Below are 14,290 nucleotides of genomic sequence, written 5' to 3'. Positions count from 1 at the left end.
TACTCAGTTTCACCACAGACTATTGTCAGTCGTGTGTCAATTCAGTATGGCGCTTATGAGATGTCAGATGTGAAAACGATTCCAGGAAAAATTAGAAATAATTACAAATATGCCGCGCTGCTCCATTTTGGAGTGTAAAAACACTAGCCGAACAAAAAATATTACATATGGAGGCATTTTATATCATCGGTAATTATTTCAAGTAATATTTCAATATTTTTTACATTTTCGGTTTCCGCAAGGAGTGCAAAAATCAAATTTATATAAATGAGATAAGGTTGATATCTACTTAGCGTCAAAGTCATGTACGGGTGCGCTACTCAGCCACAGTGCGAGGACCGTATCAAAAATGTTATCGATGTCGATGTTCGTATAAATACACAGTTCGGTTTGTTTATGTTCATACATGTTCTTAATAATTTATTTTTGTTTTGCCTCTGGATGATCATATCGACAAAGTCGTCGCTTATGCACATTTTATATTATGTACAAAATATGTTCTTACTTATTTATTGCTATTCAATGGATTATTTGATTTAAAGTTTTTCTTATAGTATTGCATCCATGGATACATATTTGTCAATTTTGGTGAGTAGGTAAGGTGTCAGTTTTAAGCTGTCACATAATTTTACTGCCGGGTATTTGCTGGCCAGTCTAAAGCCCGCTCCACACTCTTGGACAAATCTTAAAGCGGTCTTCACATTCGACCTTTGACTAGACTTTTGACACTCGTTTGACCCATATCGTTTCAATATTTAGTATTTGACGTATCTCATTGTTCGAATACGGCTGTAAAGTCTCCTCTCGGAGTTGGACGGTCAGATGACAGTCTCTTTTGTAAAAAAGAGTGCATAAGCCAATTCTTGTGATAAGTTTACAAGCAGACCCCAGGCTCCGTGCCTGACGCGGGCCGGCTTACGGGCCGTGGCAAATAGCCGGAACAACGCTAGGAAGAAAGAAGATGATGGTTGCGCGACATGTAGCACGTAACTGAGGACGCGGACATCACGCGGGGTGTGCTAAGGAGTAACAGTTTTTTCACCTCAGCAGCTCGAACAAGGGTACTTTGCTTCTTAAAAATAGTGAGCAAAATGCGATTTTGCTCACTGAGTGAGACAAAATGACATTCAAGTGACCTTTATAGTCAAATGTCATTTCAACATGCGGGGTCTAATACAAGTTCGAAATACTTGGGTTCTATTATCTCTGTCCCTTTCACACTGTTAGCAAAAAGAAACAGACGAAAAAAAGTTCAAACGACATTCAACGGTATATTGACTGTTTATAATAGACCCCCGAAAAACTTCAGAACGCATCGTTCCAAACCACGTACGAACTCCGTACGAGTATGAATTCTAAATAATTATTTAATTAAAATAAAGTTTAAGATTTGATAAAAATACTATATTTTAAGTATTTTATTGTACAATTAAAATAATGAACTCAAAAAATACACAGATTATCACGCAAAATTAATTATTTTACTTTTAAGAATTTCTACTATAGTTGACAAATAGTACGTATCCGCAATTCGGACCGTATCTTACAAAGTTCTTTTTTTACAAAAAAAAGTTGTTGGTTGTAGTGTCAGTTGATGTTTCTTTAAGTTTATTTCCATATTATTTTACTGAAATTTATTATTACGTTTTGTTTTTGTGTTAGATTGCGGTAATTAAACTTAATTGTTTGTATATCTTAAGAAAACATGAGTGCATAGGTATTAAGAAACGAAGAAGGATTACATTTTTCAAGTTGTTTAATAGGTATGTTCTCACTGCTAAGGTGTGAAAAATTTTGTGTACTACACGAGATCAAAGTTATTTACATCTCGTGCGCTTTTGAGTCCCTTACTACGCTCAAGATTCTAAATTAGATTCACTCGCTACGCTCGTGAATCTATTATAGAATCTTTCGCTTGCACGGGACTCAAAATAAGCACTCGCAGAAATATCAAACTTTGATCTCTTGTTGTACAAATAACTATTATTATATACTCGCTTACAGTTATATGCGTGGTTGGTGGCTTGATTACTTTCAATGCGAGCATTTTTTTATTAAAAAGTAAGTAGGTTAGGTACCTCGTCGCCAGAAAATATAGTAATACATATGTATAAAAAACCTGAGTAGTTTACGTGTACACTAATCATTAATAAGCGTTTATCGATATCACACCGAATCATGCACATCCCTATCGCATGTGTCAACCTCATAGTCGAATATTTTATCCTATCGCATTCGCTCTTGGAAAAGCCATGCAAGTGTAAAAGCAATAGAGCATAAATGTCAATTTACAAAAATAAAAATCGTAGTGCAATTTCAACATAATTTTCTTTGCTGTAAAGTTCAAATTATTGAGATGGGCGAGGGCTCATAAGTCATAATCCTTTTCGAAATAAGAAAATATGGCCAATTTTTGTGACAGCGTTTTGGCGACATAGGTTTCCATACTAATCCAGGCACATGCCGTTTCCCGTCAGAGCGCGGCGCGCTCATTCTTTCTTCCGTGACGACGAGCGACGTAGTTTTTACAAATAAATTGTTGGTAAGACGCTTACTCCGTCCCGCGCACCCAACTCCCTCGCCCCTTTGCCTATACGCAGTAAGATGAAATAGTCATGTGACTTTACGTAATCTTGCAAACTAAATAAAACCCAATTCCCAATATTCAATGGAGCTTAAACTTCACGTACATAATTATGTATGGAAGTTGGGTGACAATGCAATATTTTGGCACCTTCGAGCTGATCTAATGCTGGACACAGGAGGTGGCCATAAGAACTGTGTCATAAACAGAAATCGTACATTTTCCAGCATTTTTGGTGCAGCAGAGTGGTGTTAACGGAATTGATATAGATCTGAAATGGTAAATTAAGGTTAATATTAACGTAATTAACGCTAATTAATCATTAAGGTTGAAATTATTTATACCAATTCCGTTAACACCACTCCGCTGGACCAAAAATGCTGGAAAATGTACGATCACTGGTCATAAAACATCGCATCCTAATTGAGTTTGGGTTGAAATGTTTGACAAGAAACTTATTTAATATTTGATTGTCGATGTACGATTGTCATCTTGATTAGATTCTTTTTTATTTTACGGGATTCGAGTAATTTGCGGATGATTGAGTGAGTACTCGTACCTACCTACAAAAGTGGCTTCTTCTAAGTCTAACTAAACACACAAGTCTCTGCATTTAAGACAAAGTGTTGTAATATAAAAGTGTTGTAAATAAATATTTTAATGGAAATGTTTTTTTTTTCTTTGATAGTTGCATAAGTATTAATAAATACAAAATGATGTAATTATTTTGATTAAAAAAAATATTAAAATTTGCAGTTCGTTTAGTACAACGTCCGGTTAGTACCTACGACCTATTATCACCGGTCCCTTGGGCGTCGTTATAACCGGACTCTACTGTATTTTGATAATACGACATCTATTATATAATAAGCTCACATTCCCAATTAATTTTAAAGCAGGGCTTCGAACGGTCAGTGGAAGTAGAGTATCAGGTGCCGACGTCGTCCCGCTGCGACCAGGACGACGAGGGCGTCATCGTCGTCGACTCCGAGGAGGACGACGAGCGCTGCTCCGGCACCATGTACAGGGTACGATCTTATCTTATCTTACAGTGAGCTCGGTGGAGGAACACTAGCTGTCGACATCGTCCCATTGCGAGGGCGTTATAGTTATTTATAGTATCGCATCCGACGAGTGCCGCTATAAGATACTCAAATTGCGTTAAATACCTGTATGATTTTATAAAGATACAGCACATTTTAAAAGAATACTATGTTCACACGGACAATTTTTTACCAGATTTTATTTTTTATTGAATTGCTTCATTGTACTAGTGATAGAAATTTAAAATTTTTTCGTCAAATTACTCACGACTTCACATACATCAGTAGTGGCAAGGCTTACTTATAACCCAACTCCCACAATCTTGTCAATTAATTTATTGCTGATCCTGAGGAAAAAGTGTATCGTTATGATTTTCCAACACAAATATCAAATCACAAGCATTCATAAGCCCCGTCTCCATATCGCGCGGTTTGCCGAACATTGGCTCGCGAGGCAGCCGCGCGCAATGGATACCGGGTTGGCTCGCGAGCCAATGTTCGATAGTTTGCCGCGCAATATGGAGACAGGGCTATAGACAATCAGAATTACAGTTTATTTTTTCTGTGCAAGCAGGAAGGTGAAGAAGACGAGGAAGATATGGAGGAGGAGCAGGAAGTGGAGGCCGGCGAGGAGGAAGAAGAGGTTGAGGAGGGCACCGACGGAGATGCCAGTGCGGCGCACCAGGTACGTGTTACACGACCACTGGCAGCAACAGTCTTAACTTACCGTCGGTGGACTTTTGCAACAAGTTTGACGTGTTATCAATTAACAGACGATGGTACCTCGCCGCCCCCATTGGGAAAAGAACAGACCCTGCAGGAGTTAAATACTATTTATTAGTAGGTTACTCCTGCAATAAACTCAAAACATTCTGTAAATAGCGTTATTGTTTTGCTGCAAGTTAACTTCTCTTCTCTGTTCTTGCTTTTCTCTATCCTTATTTCTGTAAATTTCCTTTCCTTTTCGTCCTTGGTGGTGACGTGGCCCTTTCGGACACGACACCAATCGTTTCACAAAAAAAGCAGTTGCTGGTCACTATGTCGACCAAACTATGTAATTAATAGAAAAAAAACGATGATACCTCACCAACCCTCTATGTAGGTTACTTGGGTCTTAGCCGAATGTCTCGTGAGCGAACGTGGTTGGAGAAGATACGCCATTGCAATGGCGAGCAGTGTGACTATTGGTTGAGACTGTCTTGAGACTGTCATGCCGCGATCTTACTCGTACCTCGTACTCGTACCTCTCGATAGTCTCGATGCCGTCGCCACTAACGTCCTTGGTCGAATTCGATCGACACGCTCGTGGGCTGCGTCATGTGATTACACCATGTTCGCCTGGTATTATCATGTCCACATTTCAGACTACACGTTGGTCTGAAATATGTGGAAATTACTTTCGGTTCAAGGCTGGATCACACGCGCCTAATGCAGTACGGCTTCTAATTCTTGTTTTGTTCAATGCTTGCGTCGCGTACTCTTTACAATAAATGTGCCAAAAAACGATTTGCAAGGCATTGGGTGGTTAATCTTAGGTTTTGATGCAGGAATCCCCCGCGCAGTCGCCGATGGGCGGGTCGGAGGGCGAGCTGAGCGGCGCCGGCGCCGGCGAGCCCGACTCCGAGCCCGCGCCGCAGGGGCCGCAGATCGAGGCCATCAGCAGCGGCACCGAACGTACGTATACCCATACCTAATACTAGAAACTATCGCTTAACTTTGCAGCTGGATCGTGCCTATTTGATTAAATTGCTAATGAGATGAAAGGCCCAAACTTCAACTCAAATGGAGCTGTAGTAAAATGGTACCAAGTAACAGACGAGATTTGAAAAGGACTAAAATAAGTCATTAGGTGAAGTTTTAAATTAATTATATCTAAACATAAAAAGCATTTATAATTTTGCGTTAAACATAACGTAGCATTGAACCCCGATTTGATCGAGTCTATTTTGGTAAATAGCTAGCGGAGCCCTGTCACTCGGTGGCAGCGGCGGTGACGACGGCGACGACAGTATTGTTCCCTCCACACCCACCCTCTACGTGCCGAGACGAAACGACGGGTAAGACGATTTTTACTTTATTCCGATTACTTTGATACTTTTCGCAACTTACACATGGTTTAATTTAATATTTATTGTTTTGGAGTTTCGATCGGCAATAGGCCTGTTGCAAGTAACAAAGAATCATGGAAATAATGGTTTCAAAGAAACATATATGTTAATATGATTCTAAAAAATGGCCCAATCTCAGTATAAACTGAAGGATTATTAATATATTTAATAAAATAAAAGTGCAAATTTCTCCAATCGGCCATTATTACTGAAACGCCAATCAGAAGCGTTCTAAACAGTGACGTCATCAATCCATAACATATTTCTTAGAGCACCATAGACAACCTCATTGACCGAAATCCATACGTTCTCACCAAAGAGTTCGAAGGTGCAAAAAAAATGTTATTTCGCCACTAAACATTTGTTTTTTTTTAATTTATTATTTAGCAGGACCTTTATACTAGAGCTCCCGATACACGTGTTACACGCTGACACGGGTACCCGTGTTCTTAAGCCCGCCGGGCTTAAGAACCCGAACTACACGAACCCGCCCGGATTCGGAAACGTTTACACGGGTACCCGTGTACACGGGTACACGGATACACGAAATAACGGATCTTATTTACCCGCCGGTTCGACCCTTCACTCTCGTGTAGCGGAGATTCGTGCTATGAAGACATACGATTGAATATGTGGAAGGTTAGGAAGGTTCGATTACCTACTTTGCAGTTTTACTGGATTGATTTGTAATGTCAATAATAGGTAGGTAAGTACAATTTGTTTCAATAATCATAAGATTAAAATTAACAATATCTCAGTAACCGTTGACTTCATTGTTGGTATTTCAGTTTCTTCATTGATGTAGTTTTTTGATAATTAAAGTAAACCTAAATACCACCACCACCATGTTACCATTTGTTGGGACGTCAGTCTTTCCGTGACCACAGCTGGTGCAACTCAGCTGAAACGTCGGAATTAAAGGTAAAAACAATGAAATTATATCGCGGTAGACCCGTTTGTGTAATTAAATATGTGTACAAAACGCGAGAGTTTAAAGTGTTATATAAACCTAAATGATTATTTAATACAAAAGTAGATAGTTATGCTTACTGAAACCAGAGTTGGGCATTATTCGAATCATTTTTAATCTAAATAATTATGGTGAGATTAATATTCGCGAATAAATTATTCGCGAATAAACCATTCGTTTAGAATTTCGAATAAGAAATGAATTATTCGAATAAATTACACGAAGGATTTTTGTAATACACACTCAGATGGCAAATCTGAATAGGTATGCAACTGCAGCGTATTTTAGAGCCAAGGAAAATTTTGGGAAAGGCCCCAACTGACCGTCGCCATCCATGGTGGGGACAAATGGGAATTGTTTATATGCAGCGCCTATTCCCATTTGTTCCCGGCCGGGACAAGTGAGAATACATCTGATATTTGTGTAAAATATTATTATGCAGGGTTTACCCATATGTTCCCCGCGGAGATAAATGGGAATTCACCCATTATTGGTAATTATTAGTAATATGGGAATACACCAATAATGGATGCATTATTGGTGTATTCCCATTTGTCTCCAATTCACGTGACCTACGCCATGCACGAGGCGGGGACAAATGGGAATGTTTATATGAATTTTGGTGTTCCCATTTGTCACCGATATTGGCGTTGCCATTTGTCCCCACCTCAAAAGATTTCTATGCAGCGTCTTTCCCCATAAGTTTCTCGCGGGAACAAATGGGAATACACTCTTTATTGGTGTATTCCTATTTGTTCCTGCCCTACGTGACCGCCGCCATACGTGAGGCGGAGACAAATGGGTACGATTTATATGCAGCACCTATTCCATCAGTTCCCGACGTAGACAAATGGGAATACATCTGAAAATTGTGTTCCCAATTATCCCCACCCAATAAGGTGGGGAAAAATGGAAAATATTTTTATGCAGGGTCTTCACATATGTTCCCCGCGGAGACAATTGGGAATTCACACATTATTGGTAATGATGGGTGCATTATTGGTGTATTCCCATTTGACCCGATTCAGGTGACCTACACCATACATAAGGCGGGGACAAATGGGAATGTTTTATATGAATTTTGGTGTTCCCATTTGTCCCCGATATTGGTGTTCCCATTTGTCCCCGAGGCGGAGACAAATGGGTACGATTTATATGCAGCACCTATTCCATCAGTTCCTGACGTAGACAAATGGGAATACATCCGAAAATTGTGTTCCCAATTATCCCCACCCCAATAAGGTGGGGAAAAATGGAAAATATTTTTATGCAGGGTCTTCACATATGTTCCCCGCGGAGACAAATGGGAATTCACCCATTATTGGTAATGATGGGTGCATTATTGGTGTATTCCCATTTGTCCCCGATTCACGTGACCTACGCCATACATGAGGCGGGGACAAATGGGAATGTTTTATATGAGTTTTGGTGTTCCCATTTGTCCCCGATATTGGTGTTCTCATTTGGTGCCGATACAAAAGATTTCTATGCAGCGTCTTTTCTCAAATGTCTGTCGCGGCGTGGACAAATAGGAATTCTTCCGAAAATGGTGTGTTCCCATTTGTCCCGACACCAATAAGGAGGGTACAGATGGGAAATATTTATATGCAAATCCTATCACTTCTGTACCCGGCGGGGACAAATGGGAATACATCCGAAAATGGTGTGTTCCCTTTTGTCCTTACAAAAATAAGGTGGGAACAAATGGGAAATATTTATATGCGGCTTCTTTTCCTATATGTTCCCCGCGGGGACAAATGGGCATACACCCATTATTGGTTATAATGGGTGCATTATTGATGTAATCCCATTTGTCCCCTATCCACGTGACCTACGCCATACATGAGGGACAAATGGAAACGTTTTATATGCAGCGCCTATTCCCATCTGTTCCCGGCGGGGAACAATAAGAATACACCCGTTAATGGTGTGTTCCTATTTGTCATTGCTTCAATGAAGTGGGGACAAATGGGAAAGATTGTTTGTCTTTTCCCAAATGTTCCCGAAGGGGACAAACGGGAATACCCCCATCATTGGTGTATTTCCAGTTGTTCTCGCCCCACGTGACCGCCAATATATGAGGCGTATTCCCAGTTTCCACACCTCAAATCAACCAACCAGATAAACCGATAGAAAACATTTTCTTTTTACTATTGGGATATAAAACAGCTAAATAGTTATTTTGTAAGCTAACATTGGCAAATAATTTATTCGTGGGCTATTTTATTCGCTGAATAAATTATTCGCGAATGAATTGAACACGAATGATCATTCGAAAAAATTATTCGTCATTCGCGAATGATTTGGTAATTCTCATTCGTAATTCGTCATTCAAATGAATTTTGCCCATCTCTGACTGAAACTACCACGAACGGAATATGTTATATTTTCCTTTAACAAAATCGCATTTTGCTCACTGTTAGCAAAGTACCCTTGTTCGAGCTGCTGAGGTGAAAAATAAATTAAATTGGTACAACACATATCAATCACATTGAACATCCATATATACATTACTACAATCTCCGCTACACGCCAAGGACGGGTTAGGCCCGCGTGTATTTAAGGTCCGTTTCGCCGTGTACACGGGTACACGGGTACCCGGATACACGGATCTTAATTACACGTGTGCACGACTACACGTGTAGAACGGGTCAGAAAACCGTGTACGTGTAGTTCGGAAACGGGTACCGAACACGTGTACACGAAACCCGGACACGACCGCGAGCCCTACTTTATACCCTTGTATACATCGGCCCTATCATGTCCGTTTCTTATATCTCCAGAAATTATGTCATTTACATCTATATAAGTGGTCATTTAAAATAAAAATAATTATAATCTATTTGTTGAGTATAACTTCGGCTAATCTATATGCCATTTGTGCCGTGTCCGATATTGGGTTGCTAAGGATGTGTATAAAGGCACCGATGTCATATGGCATTAGATTGGCCGACGTTATGAGCGCCTCCCTAAGGGCGCGATTTCTACTACACTCTACAAGTATGTGATAGACATCTTCTACTGATCCACAGATATCGCAGTTAGGAGAGTCGATCTGTTTCATTAGAAACCTAAATTTATTGAGGGGCACGTGACCAGTTCGCAATCTATGCGCCGTTACAACAGTTTTTCGACCCATGTTAGCATTAAGGCACCAAGGAATCCGCGGAGGTTCACTTGCTATGGCCTTGTACCAAATTCCTTTTTCTTTAGAGCGTTCGTTAAAATATTCTTTCCATAGCAACTGGGTTGTGCTGCTATAGCGGCCAAAAACTTCCAAATAGACGGTCTAATGATCGTTTCCTTTCCGTCCACTGCAGCCCGTCTAGCCAGCCGATCAGCCATCTCATTACCGGCTAGCCCGATATGAGAAGGAACCCACTGCAGTCGCACTGTGCTATTAATGTGCTTTAACAGAAGGATCTTTTCCAAGATTTCATAAACAGTAGGTACCCCTCTGTGTCCACGGATCGATTTCGAAATGTGTTGTAATGCGCTCTTACTGTCTGAACATATTACTACTTTTCTAATTTGTCTTATAAATATTCGCTGGGTGCGCGATGACAGCGCCAACTAGCGGTTACGATTACGGCGGACTTTGAAATGTCAAATGGCTGGATGTCATTACAAAGAGTAAGTAAACAATCAAATAATTTCAATGAAATATCGTAATTTACATATATTCTATTCGATCATTGACATCTATAGTGTCGATAATAACGTTGACCTTTTTTATTTCCCGTCTAAAATGGCACAATCAATAAATTTCAGGTAGCACACACGGACTTTCTCATGGCGGACTTCACGAGAAGTAAGTGAAGAAATAAACAAATTTAATCGAATAACGCATATCATATATATTGCAGACGATCATTAATGATTGTAGTGTCGTTAATAATGCATACTTTTTGTGTATTTTCAGTTAAACATGGCCAAATTAATTATAAAAACTGGATTTCGAGCAATCACTCACGACATCGCTTTCCAACCACAAACAACAATAAAAGGAAAACAATTAGTCTTGGCTCAACATGTGCAAGATGTAAAAGAAGTCAAATGTGAAGATCAAATGAACCACACCATTGGAGCTCGTGTAATTCGTCAAACTTCTGTGACATCGACGCCATACACAACATCCTTGAATGTAAGCTTTTTTTTCTGTTTTTGCAATCTTTGACGTAGTTACATACATACTATGATGCATTTTAATGTAATAGAAAGTAAAGAAATAATTTATTTTTTACAGATTGATTCTAGTCGTTATGTTACGAGTGGAAAGTGTGATTGTGTGTACAATCAGAGTGGCAGATGTAAGCATATTGCGGCTCTGATATATTACATCAACCATGAAGAAAGCTTCTCGAAAACCAGTGAAGAGCAGCAATGGGGTAGACCTAGTGCCAGACAGTTCGCCAAAGAAAAGTACTCAAAAGGGAAATACTTTCATGAAATGTATCCACCGGCAAAGAAAATTAGGTGTGATCCTTTGCCATTAGATGTTTCTGAATTGAAGGGAAGGGGTAGTTAAAGCTAATAATGGAAGCTCATGCTTTGTGTTTTAATAAAGAAGAAAATGATGCATGCATTACCGAAGTTGTTAAAAATTTAGTTGACCAGATTGAGATTAATTTTCAAATAGAAGATTGCATTGAATGTTTCAATAACTTTTGTATTTTTAAAGAAGAGTTTGTAGTTTATAAAAGTGATAAGATAGAAATTAACCAAAATCTAAAAGAGTTTTATGAAGCAAATATTGTGATGGAAGATGAGAAAATTATTGATTTATGTTGTAAAACTATCGAACAGTCAAAGTGCAAAGAGTGGTATACTGCCAGGAGATTAAGAATCTCGTCCAGTATCAATGTACATCATATAAAAGTGCGAAAAACAAAATCAATTGATAGTTTAGTGCAAAATATGCTGTTCCCGAAATTAATTGATTGTGAGGCTACTAATTATGGTAAACGTAATGAAAGTCATGCGCTAGAACAATACCAAAAGGTTTACAACTGTCGTGTGATAACCGTAGGAGTAATTGTGAGTAAAATTCAGCCTTGGCTATGCACAAGCATAGACGGGGTTGTCATACACCATGGATGTATTACAAAGCTGGTAGAATTTAAATGTCCAATATCTTGCCAAAAAAAGCCTATTGTAGATTTTGTCAGTAAACTTTGTAATGTGCAATATCTGGAGTTTGTTAATGGTAACATAGAATTAAAGAAAAAACACTCATATTACACCCAAATACAAACACAGATGTATCTCACTGGTATGACAATATGCGATCTTTTTGTTTATTCTCCAGTGGAAAACGGTAGTTGCACAGTAAGAGTAGATAGAGATGAACATTTTATAAAAGATGCCATTTTGAAAAGTGAAGAATTTTATTTTAATCATTATTTACCACGTTCGTATGTGTCGATTGGTAATGAGGAACTAAACGATAAAAATAATAATAAACAAATTCTGCCAAAGCGTAGTTTTACTGGTAAGAACATAATTAATCTATGAAAAATTATAAACGAAGGGCCACTTTTACCATCCCACTAACCCGGGGTTAACCGCTTAAACCTGGAGTTACCATGGTTACCAGTACAATTTGACACTGGGTTAGCGGCTTAACCCCGGGTCAGTGGGATGGTGAAAGCGGGTCTTTAGGCCCACTTGCACCATCTCAATAACCCGGGGTTAAGCGGTTAAACCATTAACCCAGTGTCAAATTGTCCTGGTAATCATGATAATTCCAGGTTTAACCGGTTAACCCCAGGTTAGTGGAATGGTGCTAGTGGGCTTTAGGTGATTAATGTGGTTAAACATTCATAATTTATTAGTGTTTGTTACATATAATTAATAAGGGTAGGTAATGTTAATTGTTCACAATATTTATAATAAAACATTTTATTTACTGTTTATGCTATTGTTGTGTTATTAAATAAAAGTAAACTATGGTATGAAATTTTTTATTTAAATTCTATCCTTCATCATTATGAAAATGTAGAAAACAATCCCAAAAACATACATGGGTTTATTTGTTAGAAAATATTGAGGACTGCAAATTTACTAATACACAGCAAATATGCAAAATATCATCAATATGGCAAAACAAGTTTTGAGGAATTTTATTTAATATTTGATAGAGTCTCAGCCGTTGCATTATCCTCTCTACATGAATCTTGACCCGAGCTATACTGTAAGTAGCATCTGTCTCATCTCTTGAAAAATTAATATTATTCTTTAGAAAAGGTGGCATAACAAGTCTTATTTCTTTTCCACTTTCATCTAAGATTTTTTTGATTTGTGGAAATCCTTTGTCAGCCAAAACAATGTCTCCATTTTCTAAAAGATCAACCAATCCTGATTCAACTGTTATTTGCGATTCGCTTTTCCTCCCACCGGCCACTTTAGATTTAAATGAAATAAAGCCTCCTGGTGTAATACCTATGAGCACCTTTGCAGTAAAACCCTTTTTTTAATGTGAATAGCACCACACACGATTATCAACTGTAGATGGCACTTCTATTTGAAACTCTGTGCAATCAATAATCACTCGAGTGTTAGAGTAATTTGGATGAAAGCAGTCGGGCATTGTTCTTTGTACAACACTTTTACTGGGCCAAAAAATCAAATTAGATGTTGCCGATGCTAATTCTTCAAGATACAAATAAAATATTCTTGATACTGTTGTTCGATGTACACCAAACAAGACACTCAGAGCTGAAAATGTCACACCTAGTTTCATTTTCATCAAAAAAATGAGAAGTCTATCTTCTTTGGCAACCATATATTTGTGTTTGTCCACTGTTTGTTTTAATAAAAAACGAAAATTATCAAGGGTAACACCGGCAAGATCAATGAGTTCCTCATCTTCGCCAATTGATCGAAACCCAGTAAAATATTTATTCTCTGTTATGGTTGCTTGATGAGCGTAAATCTTTTCAATAGTATTACATCCTTGGTGTTTCGTCTTCTTGTCATACTTAATAATCTTCGAATTACTTGATATTTCAGTTTGAACTTCACAGTCACATATTTCTTTGTCACTATATATATACCTATTACAAATGAATGTTTTTCCTTCATTTTCAACACTCGAAAATATTTCAATTTGGCATTCTTTATCAATTTTTGTGCTAGGAGTATTTTCTATTATTTCAAATGTACTTGAATCAATATTGGGTACATTTGCTGTATTTCTTTCTTTCTTGTTACTGCGTTCCATATATCGTTGGTATCTTGACATGGCTAAATTTGCATTAACCGTTGCAGAGGTGTATGTAGCAGGAAATATTCTTGGGACGTAACTAGGACTGTTCTGTTCATCAGCTTTTTCGCCTCCAATGAAGTGCGCACTGCAAATCCTGTCATGTGGCTTTGGGTACCATAGCGATCCATCGGCACTGAAATAAAACAACAAATAAATTATAGTAACTTAACCATTGTAACGTGCTACTTCCTACAACATACAAAATATGTATAATATTAAAAATGTTGCTTTATAGGTTAGCTTACTTACTTTTTCCTCTTGACAGCGATTATCCATTTCATTCGTTGTTCTCGTTTCCAACTTGCTTGTGGAAATTTA

At 38.3% G+C, this 14,290-nt stretch overlaps 1 protein-coding gene across 2 annotated transcripts in view; it reads left to right on the top strand.

The window, feature by feature from the left end:
* The window catches only part of LOC134795498 (nucleoprotein TPR), a 44,693-nt gene that overhangs the window by 20,782 nt on the left and 9,621 nt on the right, over window positions 1–14,290 (top strand). Inside the window, exons 7-10 of one of the 2 annotated variants that reach the window (XM_063767353.1) lie at window positions 3,484–3,612; window positions 4,202–4,312; window positions 5,175–5,301; window positions 5,585–5,684. In XM_063767353.1, the coding sequence (XP_063623423.1) occupies window positions 3,484–3,612; window positions 4,202–4,312; window positions 5,175–5,301; window positions 5,585–5,684 (467 nt within the window). Of the gene's footprint in view, window positions 1–3,480; window positions 3,613–4,201; window positions 4,313–5,174; window positions 5,302–5,584; window positions 5,685–14,290 lie in introns of both variants that reach the window. The other variant, XM_063767352.1, reaches the window with a different exon arrangement.

Source organism: Cydia splendana, chromosome 12 (genome assembly GCF_910591565.1).
Source record: "Cydia splendana chromosome 12, ilCydSple1.2, whole genome shotgun sequence".
NCBI lineage: Eukaryota > Metazoa > Arthropoda > Insecta > Lepidoptera > Tortricidae > Cydia > Cydia splendana.
This window is presented reverse-complemented; position numbering and strand designations above follow the sequence as displayed.